Below are 12972 nucleotides of genomic sequence, written 5' to 3'. Positions count from 1 at the left end.
AGGCAATGAGATTGAAGGACCAGGCAAATGGAGGTTTTCATTCTTTACTTCAAATGCTCCTGATACTTCCATTTTTGACAATAAGCATCTATTATGTTGCCATTTAAAAATAAAAAATAAACCAATGAAAATGAAATATAAGAAATAAAATCCATAGTATCATATTTCAACTCTGTCTACTTCTGTGAATTAGAGAAGAGTTTGCTTTATTTTTAAATCCTCACAAGGAGTAGGTTTAACATGTTAATTTATTCTAAAAGAGAAAGAAATGTTAAAGTCCCAAATATCAATACTATGGATCAGGGTAATCAAATATATTTTAAGAGGCACAAAAGCTGGAAATCATAATGCTCTTTATGGAACTCCATGAAATATTGATTTATAGTACACCCTTGGCATTCAAGAATTTAACATTCATGGTTTAAATTATTTATAAATGACCCCAAAATCCATTACATGCAGTAATTTGTAAGTTTGCTGAGACATAAATTTGCACTGTGCCAATTACAAAGCTCAGGAGCTAGAGTAAGCCACTGAACTGGCGAGTGAGCGAACAGGAAAGATGGAAGGTGCTCTGTACTTGGAAGAAGTAGGAGAAAGTCAGAGAGCTCTATATTTCCTAAGCATCCCACATTGCTTATTTCTTAGATTAGATGAAAATGGGCAGCATTAAATGTGGAAAGCTGGCGACTCATCATAGAGTGGCCAAATCCCCTACAATGTAAATATACACATTAGAAACCTGAGGGATGGAAGAGCATGAGCTGGTAGAGGGTGACCTGGGTGTTTGGAGATGGCAGGAATGTATTATTAAGGCTACTGAAATAGCCGGTTAACTTCTCAAGTAAGCCCTCCCCCTGTCCCTCAACCATCTGAGTGTTAATGTACTAGAAGGGACAAGATAAAGAACTTCCATCTAGAACAATTTCAATCAAGTAATGTATTGCTGTTTCCAAACTGCTCCTGGTAAGAATGTCTGTGGTGATAAATTACCTTAAAAGTCCTGCCTCAATCGCATTAACACTGACGTACTAAAGACTAAAAACTCCTAACCTGTAGCCCCAACTTCACTCCTGAGCTTCACACTCATATTTTCAACCACTAGCTAGACATTTCTTTCTCAATGTTCTATGCTCCTTGAACTCTAAATGTCAAAACTGACATTCTGCCTCTGTGTTCTCTGCCATAAGTTTCTGCCAACATATTTCATCTATTCATGCTAGCCAGAAATTTAGAAGTCTTTTACTCTTTTCTTGCCCTATCTCCCCAGATCCAAGCAAGAAGTCCTACAATTTTATTCCTGAATGCTTTTATAATCCAATACTTCTTACCATCCTTAAAGTCACTGCCCTAGCTTAGATTCTCTATTTCTTCACTGTGTTAATGCCACAATTTCTTTCCTTACCTCCAAGTCTTTTATCTTGTTCTTTTGCAATCTGTCCTCTAGTGAGCTGCCGGGATTACCTCTGTGATTGAAAACATTTCAAGGACCCCTCTCTATTAACTGGTCACAATGCTGTCTTCACCCTCATCTCACAGTGTCATTTATCGGAGACCTGGTAACTTGCTCTGACCAAAAGAATTCAGCTAAATGACAATTCTAGTTCTAGGCCTTAAAAGATCTAACAGCTTTGACATTACTTTCTTGGGGCCCAGCTGTCAGGTGAAGATGCTCAGTCTAGGCTACTTCACGGTACGGTGACGGAGGTGGGCCCAGCCATTCCACCAACCTTTGCTGAGGCACCATTCACATGAGTAAAGCTATCACAGATGCTTCATCTTCAGCTGAGTTCTCAGCTGAATGAAGCCCAGCTGACACCAAAAACATGCCATAAAAGAATTGCCCAGCTGAGCCCAGCCAACCCACACAATTATAAGACAGAATATAATCATAATCACTGACATAATCATGTTGTGTTAAGTCACTAAGTGTTGGGGTAGCTTGTTTCACAGCAATAAACAGCTAAAACACTTTACCATACTATTTTCACTTATGTCGTTTCGGTTAGGCTTCCTTCTGTCATTTATAAGAGTTCTCATTAGATTATAATATAATATAGATTATAAAGGAAATACATTGTCTTAGTCTGTTTTATAGCTGCGATAACAGAATATCACAAACTGGGAATTTTATAAAGAACAGAAATTTCTTATCTCACAGTTGTGGGGTCTGGGAAGTTCAAGATCAAGGCACCAGCATCTGGTGTGAGCCTCCTTACTGCATTCTTACGAGGGAAGGTGGAAGGGCATGAGAGGATGAATGCTGTGCCCTTATATGGCAGAAGAGTGAAAGAGTGTAAACCCATTTCTACAAGCCAAGCCTCCCACCATTTTTTTAGAGATGAGGTCTCCATATGTCACACAGGCTGGCCTTAAACTCCCGGGCTTAAGCAATCTTCCTGCTTCAGCCTCCCAAGTAGCTGGGACTACAGGTGCATGTCACCGCATCCAGCTTCACAAGCCCTTTTATAGCAGCATTATCCATTCATGAGCACGGAGCCCTCATAACCTAAATAGCCTCCCATTAGGCCCACCTCCCAATACTGTTGCACTGAGGATTAAGTTTCAACATAAATCTTTAGAGGAGATAAAAACAGTCAAACCATGGCAACCATCCTTTTCGCTAAAGTTAATCAATTCAAGTACCCTCATTTTCACATCTAAATTAGAAAGTTACATAACTGGGAAGAAGTTGTAGAAAGACATGTAAGAACTGATGAAAAATATAGACTATTTCTGACAACTGTCTTATGAAGAGAAGTTACTAGAGTCACAAAACTCTTTACATAGTCTAATATGTATGGTAGAAAACTTCATTATACCCAAAATGAAAATACACCTACATTTGAAGCCAAGGTTACTAACAAATGTGATCTTGGGCCTCAGTTTCCTCTGAGATGTTCAATGATGGTACAACAGTAGCTCTCAGTTTTGAAGGGACACTAAAATTGGGAGAGTTTATTTAAGATACCACTGATGCACAGGCTCCACACACCAAATGAATCAGAATCTCAGAAACAGGGTCTAGTGGGGCAAAAGTGATTTTTGTCCCTTCTCTCCATTGCTTCTCCTACTTTTCCCAAAGAGAATGTAATTTTTTCCAAGCACATTGATCCAAATGTAGGCCTGGCCAAACTGTTACTGGTTTTTTGTAGCTGGCAACCTCCTACCATTAGACTAGATAGACTCTTGTTTTCTCTCTCACCTGCTCTGCACTATAGCCATCCCTTTAGGAGTAGCTGTTCTAAAGGTTCAGTGTTCAGACTCAAACTGGGCAGGGATGGAGGGTGGGGTTTGGAAAGGCTCTGCTGGGATTTTCAGTCTAAGTCACATTCTCTGGCTCAGCTTTACCAGAGAGCCCTGCATAAAGGATCGTGAAAATTTAAGCCTTATTTTTCCTGGGCTAGAAGAGGTAAATCTTCCTCACAAGGAAGGAAAGGAAAAGCAATTGGCCAAACAGAACTTGGGCATTCCTCAGACCTGGTTGTAATACTCCCTTGATGTCACCAAAACCTCACAAATAGCTTGAATATCTTGGATCTGCTCCTCTCTATAATCCATCAATTAAGATGTTCCTCAAAGTTTTTCTTGTGATTATCAAACCTTATGGGTTGGGATAAACAGAGGAAAACATGTATACTACAGATTTTCTTCTGAACACAATAATTTCTCTTGAAAAAAGGCAACGTCAAGTGACATGTTCAGAGTTCAGAGAATACAGTATATGAGGGCCCAAAGTTTATACAAAACAAATTTTGTTTTAATAAGATTTATGGCAAATATATCTGAGCCAGAAAACATTTTGTTTTCATTTATTAAGCTTGCCTCCATAAGTAAAGCAAAGGAATTGAGTGTATAGTGACAAGGCCCCACTTCTCTAGCTGGAACACAGGCTCCAGTGAGAAGCGGTTCCTCTCTCTGGGAGAGAGGATAGGAGTGAGGAGAATATATTCGAAGACTGACCTCTAAGGTAGATGTTGGCATTTCAGTCATTTTGGTGCACAGTCTTCCATGAACAATCCTGCTCCTCTGGTTTTCCCTGAGACTGAGACAGGGATCCACAGAGCTCAGCCATGGGACTAAAAGGATCATGAAAACTGTCATCATAAGCTACCTCTCCCTAGAAAGGAAGCATGCCTGAACTTTCTGTCCTGGGGCCATCTCTATCTTTCTCTCTCTTTTTAAGTACTTCCAATAAATAGTCCTCATTTTCTGTAAGAACCCAGTGTTACAGAATGCGTATTTCAGCCAAACCATTCTAGTGAGTTAGCAAAAACTGAAAGAGGAAAGAAGGTCTACAAATATTGTCAGTTAGCCCAGAAGTGATCCTGAAACAGGCTCTTAAGAACTATCCCATCAATTTGTTTTTCTCATCACACTTAGCAAGAAAATGGTGGTTAAACGCAATCTGAGAACCACCACCAATGGAATAAGAGAAGCCAGGTTTTCAGAACAGAGGTGCCAAATTATGACCAGAGTGAAGTGGTCTCCCCCTTTTTTTTTTCCAGTCTGAAAATTTCTAAATTTTCAACAAATACTGTATTAAACAATACTATATTAAAGATTAGTTTCAGTAAGTCTGAAAAAATTGGGCTAGTTTTTGTCTTCATAAACTCAGCAATAAAAGGCAGCTTTGATTTCTCCTTATATAGCATATGATTAATTTCTATCTAAAATACCTAACGAAGAAACAATCAAATAATGAATTTTTAAAAATCACCTTGGATGAAATGGTAGACTCTTCCTGATCAGTATTTTTGCACTTTTCTCCTGTATCTTGTTCTGCTGATGTATTTTCTGAACTTCCTGATGAAATTAATTGCCTCCTTCCTTGCTGTGTTGTGTTTAGTTGGGTTTTATCTTTGCAGATTTCTTCTTTTCCACTTCCCTGGATTACATTACCTTAAACACACATAAAGAAAAAGAAGAAAATTATCTTCTGTATCTTCAAATGTCAATAATCTATACCAAAAAAAGAAAAAAGAAAAAGGATTCGAGACCAGCCTGGCCAACATGGTGAAACCCGGTCTCTACTGAAAATACAAAAGATATCCAGGTACGGTGGTGTGCACCTGTAGTCCCAGCTACTTAAGAAGCAGAAGCATGAGAATCAGTTGAACTCAGGAGGTGGAGGTTGCAGTGAGCCAAGATCACACCACTGTACTCCAATCTGGGTGACAGAGTGAGCCTCCGTCTTAAAAGAAAAAAAAAATGCTAACTTGGAAACACTTATGTGCAAATCTCAGAAAGTATTAAGCAGCAAAATGGCTAAGAGCTCCAGGCCTGCATTCTACCAGGCTGAGATGCAAATGGGGACTCCATCCCTTAACTATTTCATCTCACCTTTCTGAACTTTGGTTTCATCATCTGGGTAATGGGAATTATAATTCATGGAATTATTAGGAGAAGTAAATGAAGTAAGATATGTAAACTATCTAGCAGAGTACCTGATACATGTTATTTTTTTTAATTGTAGAATTGAATTTCTCTAACAGAAAATCTGACTTATAGCTATCCAATGAACTTTACATATACTACTTTTTTTTTTTATTATACTTAAAAGTTCTAGGTTACATGTGTACAACATGCAGGTTTGTTACATATGTATACATGTGCCATGTTGGTGTGCTGCACCCATTAACTCGTCATTTACATTAGGTATATCTCCTAATGCTATCCCTCCCCACCCCCCGCAAAATAGGATCCGGTGTGTGATGATCCCCTTCCTGTGTCCAAGTGATCTCATTGTTCAATTCCCACCTATGAGTGAGAACATGCAGAATCTGGTTTTCTGTTCTTGCGATAGTTTGCTGAGAATGATGGTTTCCAGCTGCATCCATGTCCCTACAAAGGACACAAACTCACCCTTTTTTATGGCTGCATAGTATTCCATGGTATATATGTGCCACACTTTCTTAATCCAGTCTGTCACTGATGGACATCTGGGCTGAGTCCAAGTCTTTGCTATTGTACATATACTACTTATTAAACCCTAACATCTACAGTGAGGAATTAAACTTAAGCTCTTTTTTTTTTTTTTTTTTAAATGAAATAGAGTCTTGCTCTATCACCCAGGCTGGAGTGCAGTGGCACGATCTCAGCTCACTGCAACCTTCGCCTCCCTGGTTCAAGCAATTCTCCTGCCTCAGCCTCCCGAGTAGCTGGGATTACAGGTGCGCACTACCCTACACCTGGCTAAATTTTGTATTTTTAGTAGAGACGGGGTTTCATCATGCTGGCAAGGCTGGTCTTGAACTCCTCACCTCAGGTGATCCGCCTGTCTCAGCCTCCCAAAGTGCTGGGATTACAGGCAAACCCAAAATAACCCAAACAGGGAAGTGACTTCTACAGACTTTGCCGATGAAGTAAATAAATCTCAACAACAATGGATATTGTATCCCATAAAATACTTACCCAAAGTTTAATGCAGTTGGCAAACCTAAGTCACTATCACATTTTGTTAACAAATTCACATTGTCCAAGGCAAACTGTCCTTCTCCTCTACTTGCGAACGATGTCTTCATGAAGGCAGAAACTTTACATGCCTTGTTCACCGTACCTCCCTTGTCTCCAGTACCTTCAACTGTGCCTAGCACAAAACTGATGCTCAATAAATATTTCTGACTAAATGAATTTTGAACATAAACAATTTGTCCAAAGATTCCCTTAAGAGCCAGGATATAGGTATGTAAAGCAATCTGTAGTCATTATTCTAATGTTCTAAAGCAGGGATTAGCAAACTTTTTCTGTAAAAAGCCAGAAAGTAAACAGATTAAGCTCTGTAGGCCATACAGTGTCTGTCAGTACTACCCAACTCTGTCTTTGTAACATGAAAGCAGTCACAGACAATGCACATACGGTTGACCATGGTCATGTTTCAATAAACTTTATTTACAAAAACACGCAGTGGGCCAAATTTGGCCCATGGGCTGTAGTTTGCTTAGTCCAGTTCTAAAGGACATTCAAGTAGCCTAAAATAACATTCCCTCATTCAGTTCAGGAAAGAAATGCCAATAGAATACTGTCCATATTATCAAACAGGAATATCAATTGAACCAATATAAAAATAATACATTTATCAAATGAAACTGAGGAATAAACTATTATAATAACTAAATTTTAACTAAATTATTTAAACATTCATCAAGAATCTAAATTAGAAAATAGTTCATATTTTTGGAAACTGTCATAAACAGGACTTAATAGGACTGTGTAGCTTGGTACAACAAATGACCAAATGCTGTAACAGTTACGAATTAAACCAAGTGACATACTGAACTAGTGGTATTGCTGATTATGCTAAGAACTACAGTAAATTAAACAAGACACAGCTTCTACACAAATGGTAGTTTATATATTCCAAGTGTCACACATGTACCCAAAATTCTAAATTAAAATATATATATATTTAAAATAGTTCTTCAAAACTCCAAATTCTTTACTACAAACCGCCTCTAGGGACTAGAGCTACTTTTTTTTTTTCCTGCACGAGAAGCCATTTTGGTAATATTAAAATGCTCTTCACGAAGAGTGTATAAAAAACAAATAGCTTAAAATGGCTAACAACAGTCTTTATATCTGGTATGGCAAATATTCTTCTGAAATCCAAAATAGGTACAGTCAAATGATAGAAATATAAAAGAAATTAACTATTAATACAAAACAGCTTGATTTTAACTATTACCAATGGCACTTATATGAGCTGTTACACTAACACTACATGAACGATAGCTCAATTATATATATATATATATATATGTATCATTAAAAATACATCCATCCAATCTTACCCTTTAGAGGAACTACTCCCAAACAGCTATATTAACTATTGCATGTGTATACTTCTCAATTTTTTCCTGTGTTTAAGCAAATATATCTACAAATACATATGCATAAACATATACAGGACTAAAAGTACAAATGTTATTATTTCTGCGGTTTAAATACCTAGGATTGCAATTTCTGGATCAAAGTGTATTGTATATTTAAAAATTTAAGAGATACAAGTGATTTTGAAAGGCTGTACTAATTTATACCTCCACAAGTAATGTTCCATAATACTCCTTTCTGCCAACAGTGGATATTATCAATTGCTTAAATGTTGATAAGTTAATGAACAAAAAATGGTAACTAGTTGTTTTCAATTTACATTTTCCTACCTGATAGTAAAGTCATAACATTTACTATGTGTATTTATTATTCTGTAGTATGTCACACATAATGCCCAAAATTTCTACTGAGTTTTATCTTTTTTGTTACTAAGTAGACAATTTTCTAAAAACTTTCTTTTATAAGTGTGGTAGATAATGTATCTCAGTATACTGCTTGGCAGGCTATTATTTGCCTCTGACTTTATTTATAGTGTCTTTTGCATAGAAGTATTTTTCCTTTTTATTTAGGTAAATCTATCAATTTTTCCCTTAGGATTCCAGGTTCCCTATCATCTTAAGAAAGTGTACAGGAGTAATCAAAATATTTTTCCCATGCTTTCTTCAAATGCCTTGTTTTAATATTTATATTAAGACTATTAATTCAATAGAAATTTGTTTCTGAATATGGTATAAAGTAGTACTTTAACATTATTTTCTTCAAAATGGAGAGCCAATTTTCTCAACGTCATTTATTGAATAATATACCCTTTCTCCATCAGTTTGAACTGGTATGTGTTTATAAATTAAATGTATTTTTTAATCTGTTTCTGCATGTTTCATTCTTTTTTTTTTTCTTTTTTTCTGGTCTAAATTACCTATTCCTCTGCCAGAATTATCAACTACTAAAAGCAGGCATCAGGCCCAGATCAGGAGAGTTCCATGAAGAAACATAATTTTTCGATTATTCAAATTGTCCCTGACCATATATGCAAATAATTCAGTGCTCTAACATTAAAATCTCACATAGAAGGCACACATAAAGAAAAATACGGACTAACCATAATATAGATAAGAGATGTCCTAAACCAAATATTAGCAAATTTAATCTAACAGAGTATAAAAATAAAAAGTTATCAAAAGACTGAACTTATTCCAGGAACACAAGCATAGTATATTACATTAGTATATCTACCAATATCATTACTTACATTAACACACGAAAATGCAGAACTATTTCTATACCAATACATTTTTAAATAATTCAACAGTTATTCCTGAAAATAAAATGTAAAAATAAAGTGAACCATACTAAACATGATATAACTATTTATCAGAACCTAATACCAACCATATAAAATGCTAAAATATTAAGAGAATTTCTATTAAAATCATGAACAAGAACAGACCAATTTTAACCATTTTTATTTAACGTTTATAGGGTTCAGCTAATAAGACAAGAAAAGAAAGCAGTAGATAGATCAGAAGAGCCAAAATTACCCTAATTCTATAGATAATATGATTCTACAGCTAGAAAATATAAGGTTCAAAAACTACTAAAATTAAATAACTTGGCCAAGTTGCTGGAAACAAAGTAAACAGAATGACTAGCACTTTACATAAACGTAAGTACAGTTTGAACTATAGTCCAATTAAAATAATGTATAAATGCTCAATATTTATAATATGCATCAAATTGCCATGGTGAAAATATTCACAGTACAAAATTAAATGCAAACCAAACAGTTGGGGGACTAGTTCAATCTTCATCAGCATGTACCACTTTTTACAACTTCATGTTGGTAGCTTAGAAGATGCAGGAAGAGGAGCTCTATAGAATAGCATGATACCAGTGAAAATATAAAAGTTCCTTTTTCAATCTACCAGGAGTATCCTAACCTAAGAGTTAAGATTAGTCTTGTGGCCTGGAAGGCTGAAGGAACAGAGATAACTGGAGATCAAGAAAGAGGAGACTCTGAAAACCTTTGCCTAAATATATTTACTTCTCCATCACTAATGGACATTTAAAAAAATTCAGCCCAGGCCTAAGAAACTCACGACAACATCCAAGAGCTAGTACCTGAGACATAAAAAATAAAATAAATTAGAACTATATTGGCTGTCCACTTTCAACACTTCTATTCAAGATAGCACTGGAAGTCCTAGCCAGAGCAATCAGACAAGAGAAAAAGTAAAGGGCATCCAAATCAGTAAAGAGTCAATAAGTCAAACTGTCACTGAGTCAAACTGTCACTGTTTGCCGACGATATGATCATATACGTAGAAAACCCTAGAGATGCATCCAAACAGCTCCTAGAACTGACAAATGAATTCAGCAAAGTTTCAGGATATAAAACCAGTGTACACAAATCTGTAGTACTGCTATACACCAACAGTGACCAAGCTGAGAATCAAATCAAGAACTCAACCCCTTTTATAATAGCTGCAAAAAACAAACAAACAAACAAAACAAAAACAAAAACAAAACTTAGGAATATACCTAACCAAGGATGTAAAGGACCTCTACAAGGAAAACTACAAAACACTGCTGAAAGAAATCACAGATGACAAACAAATGGAAATATATCACACGCTTATGGATCGGTAGAATCAATATTGTGAAAATAACCATACTGCCAAAAGCAATCTACAAATTCAATGAAATTCTCACCAAAATACCACCATCATTCTTCACAGGACTAGAAAAAACAATCCCAAAATTCATGTGAAACCAAAAGACAGCCCAAAGCAAGTCTAGCCAAAGCAATACTAAGCAAAAAGAACAAATCTGGAGGCATCACATTACCCGATTTCAAACTATACTACAAGGCTACAGCCAGCAAAATAGTACGGTACTGGTATAAAAACAGGCACATAGACCAATGGAACAGAATAGAGAACTCAGAAATAAAGCCAAATAATTACAGTCAACTGATCTTTGACACAGCAAACAGAAATACAAAGTAGGGAAAGGACACCCTATTCAAATGGTGCTGGGATAATTTGCAAGTCACATGTAAAAGAATGAAACTGGATCCTCATCTCTCACCTTATACAAAAATCAACTCAATATGGATTAAAGACTTAAATTTAAGACTTGAAACTATAAAAATTCTAGAAGATAACATCAGAAAAACCCTTCTAGACATTGGCTTAGGAAAAGACTTTATAATCAAGAACCCAAAAGTGAATGCAGTAAAAACAAAGATAAATAGATGGGACTTAATTAAACTAAAAAGCTTCTGCACAGCAAAAGATAATCAGCAGAGTAAACAGACAACTCACAGAGTGGGAAAAAAATCTTTGCAAGCTATGCATCTGACAAAGGACTAATACCCAGAATCTACAAGAAAAAACAAATTAGCAAGAAAAAAACAAATAATCCCATCAAAAAGTGGGCTAAGGATATGAATAAACAATTCTCAAAAGAAGATATACAAATAGACAACAAACACACGAAAAAATGCTCAACATCACTAATTATCAGGAAAATGTAAAGCAAAACCACAGTGCGATATCACCTTACTCCTGCAAGAATGGCCATAATTTAAAAATCAAAAACATAATAGACGTTGGTGTGGATGTGGTAAAAAGGGAACACTTTTACACTGCTGGTGGGAATGTAAACTAGTGCAATCACTATGGAAAACTGTGGAGATTCCTTAAACAACTAAAAGTAGATCTACCATTTGATCTAGCAATCCACTACCGGGTGTCTACCCAGAAGAAAGGAAGTCATTATATGAAAAAGACACCTGCACATACACTTTTTATGAAAAAGACACCTGCACAATTTGCAATTGCAAAAACATGGAACCAGCCCAAATGCCCATCAATCAATGAGTGGATAAAGAAATTTTTATATATATATATATAAAAAATCACATAATAGCACTTGTTAAATGAAAAAAATTAGGGTGGTATTTGATAAATGGCACAAAGTAATAGCCTATGTTTTAAATTAGACTTCATGTTCACAACTAAAAACTACTAGGCTAAGCTATACATTTACACAACCTCTATCTCCATAGAAATAGTTTATAGTTTTTCTTCAGAAAAACTTTCAAATTCTGTTTACTGTTTTCTTGAAAGTCAGCATTAGTAGAAACAAAAACCTACCTCCACTGATTGCTGGTACTGAAAGGTTTTGATCACTTAAATGTTCTGCTAACATCCAAGCTGGAAGGATTCTTTTCCTCTCGGCAAGGATTCGCTGCTGCTTACTGAAGTCTCTATTTTCACCTAGGAAAGACTAAAAAGGCACCTATAAATTACTAAAAATAATCACGTCTTTAATGAATTTGCAAAATATTTGCTTTGCAGAATACTACCATTATAATACCCATATGCAACTGTAGACTGAGTTCATCAAATTTCTTAAACAAAGAAATTATTTCTATTAGTTTAAATGTTGGATTACTGCCATATTCTCTAGAGCTTAACTTAAAATCAGCAAAAGTAGATAAATGCTAGCAATATTATCATAATAGGCCTAATTTCAGTTGTCTTTTCTGCCTTCATCACAATTTGAAGAACATATTATAAATGGATGAGATCTCAAATTTCTCACCACACTATTTGTGGGAGTCATCTGGGTCTTGGCTATTTCTGTGCTTCCTTCCAGTTGTGAGGCACCAGTAGTCTCATGAGGTAAATTAATCACGGGGGATTTTGGTGTTTCATTCAATATATTATCTTCATCAAGCATTTGACTGTTTCTATAAGATAAAATAGAAACTTGTCTTTAATTTTAACACTCTTCTGCTGCCTTAGAACTACATCTAAGTTATGTCCCTTTTCTCAGACTTAGCAAAAACAAAAAAGCAAATTATAGTATATTAGAATAAAATATATAGACTAGAATATGTTCTTTATTTCCTACCTGCTGTATTGCCATAAAATACATCAATCTTTCCAAATCATGGGCCTAGAAACCACAATTATTTTTGAGATGTGTGTCAGCCATCTTTCTTAAGGCATAAGAGCTCTTTATTTAATATTTGTCCAGATGGTCCACAAAAATTAAGATCACCACCCAGCCTCTAGAGAGAAAATGTAAACTGCAAGGGCATCAGCTAAGCTAGTCAGACGCTTGGAGAAAAAA

The 12972-nt window shown here is 35.8% G+C and overlaps 1 protein-coding gene across 1 annotated transcript in view; it reads right to left on the bottom strand.

Annotated features, from left to right (window-relative positions):
• APLF (aprataxin and PNKP like factor) overlaps positions 1-12972 on the bottom strand; it is a 96695-nt gene that overhangs the window by 40092 nt on the left and 43631 nt on the right. The window contains exons 4-6 of the mRNA XM_011984996.1: positions 12439-12586; positions 11988-12120; positions 4721-4902 (exon numbers count right to left, since the gene is read on the bottom strand). Of these exons, the coding sequence (XP_011840386.1) occupies positions 4721-4902; positions 11988-12120; positions 12439-12586 (463 nt within the window). The remainder of the gene's footprint in view (positions 1-4720; positions 4903-11987; positions 12121-12438; positions 12587-12972) is intronic.

Source organism: Mandrillus leucophaeus, unplaced genomic scaffold (genome assembly GCF_000951045.1).
Source record: "Mandrillus leucophaeus isolate KB7577 unplaced genomic scaffold, Mleu.le_1.0 Scaffold279, whole genome shotgun sequence".
NCBI lineage: Eukaryota > Metazoa > Chordata > Mammalia > Primates > Cercopithecidae > Mandrillus > Mandrillus leucophaeus.
Note: the sequence above shows the minus strand (reverse complement) of the source record. Positions and strands in the feature narration are given on the sequence as shown.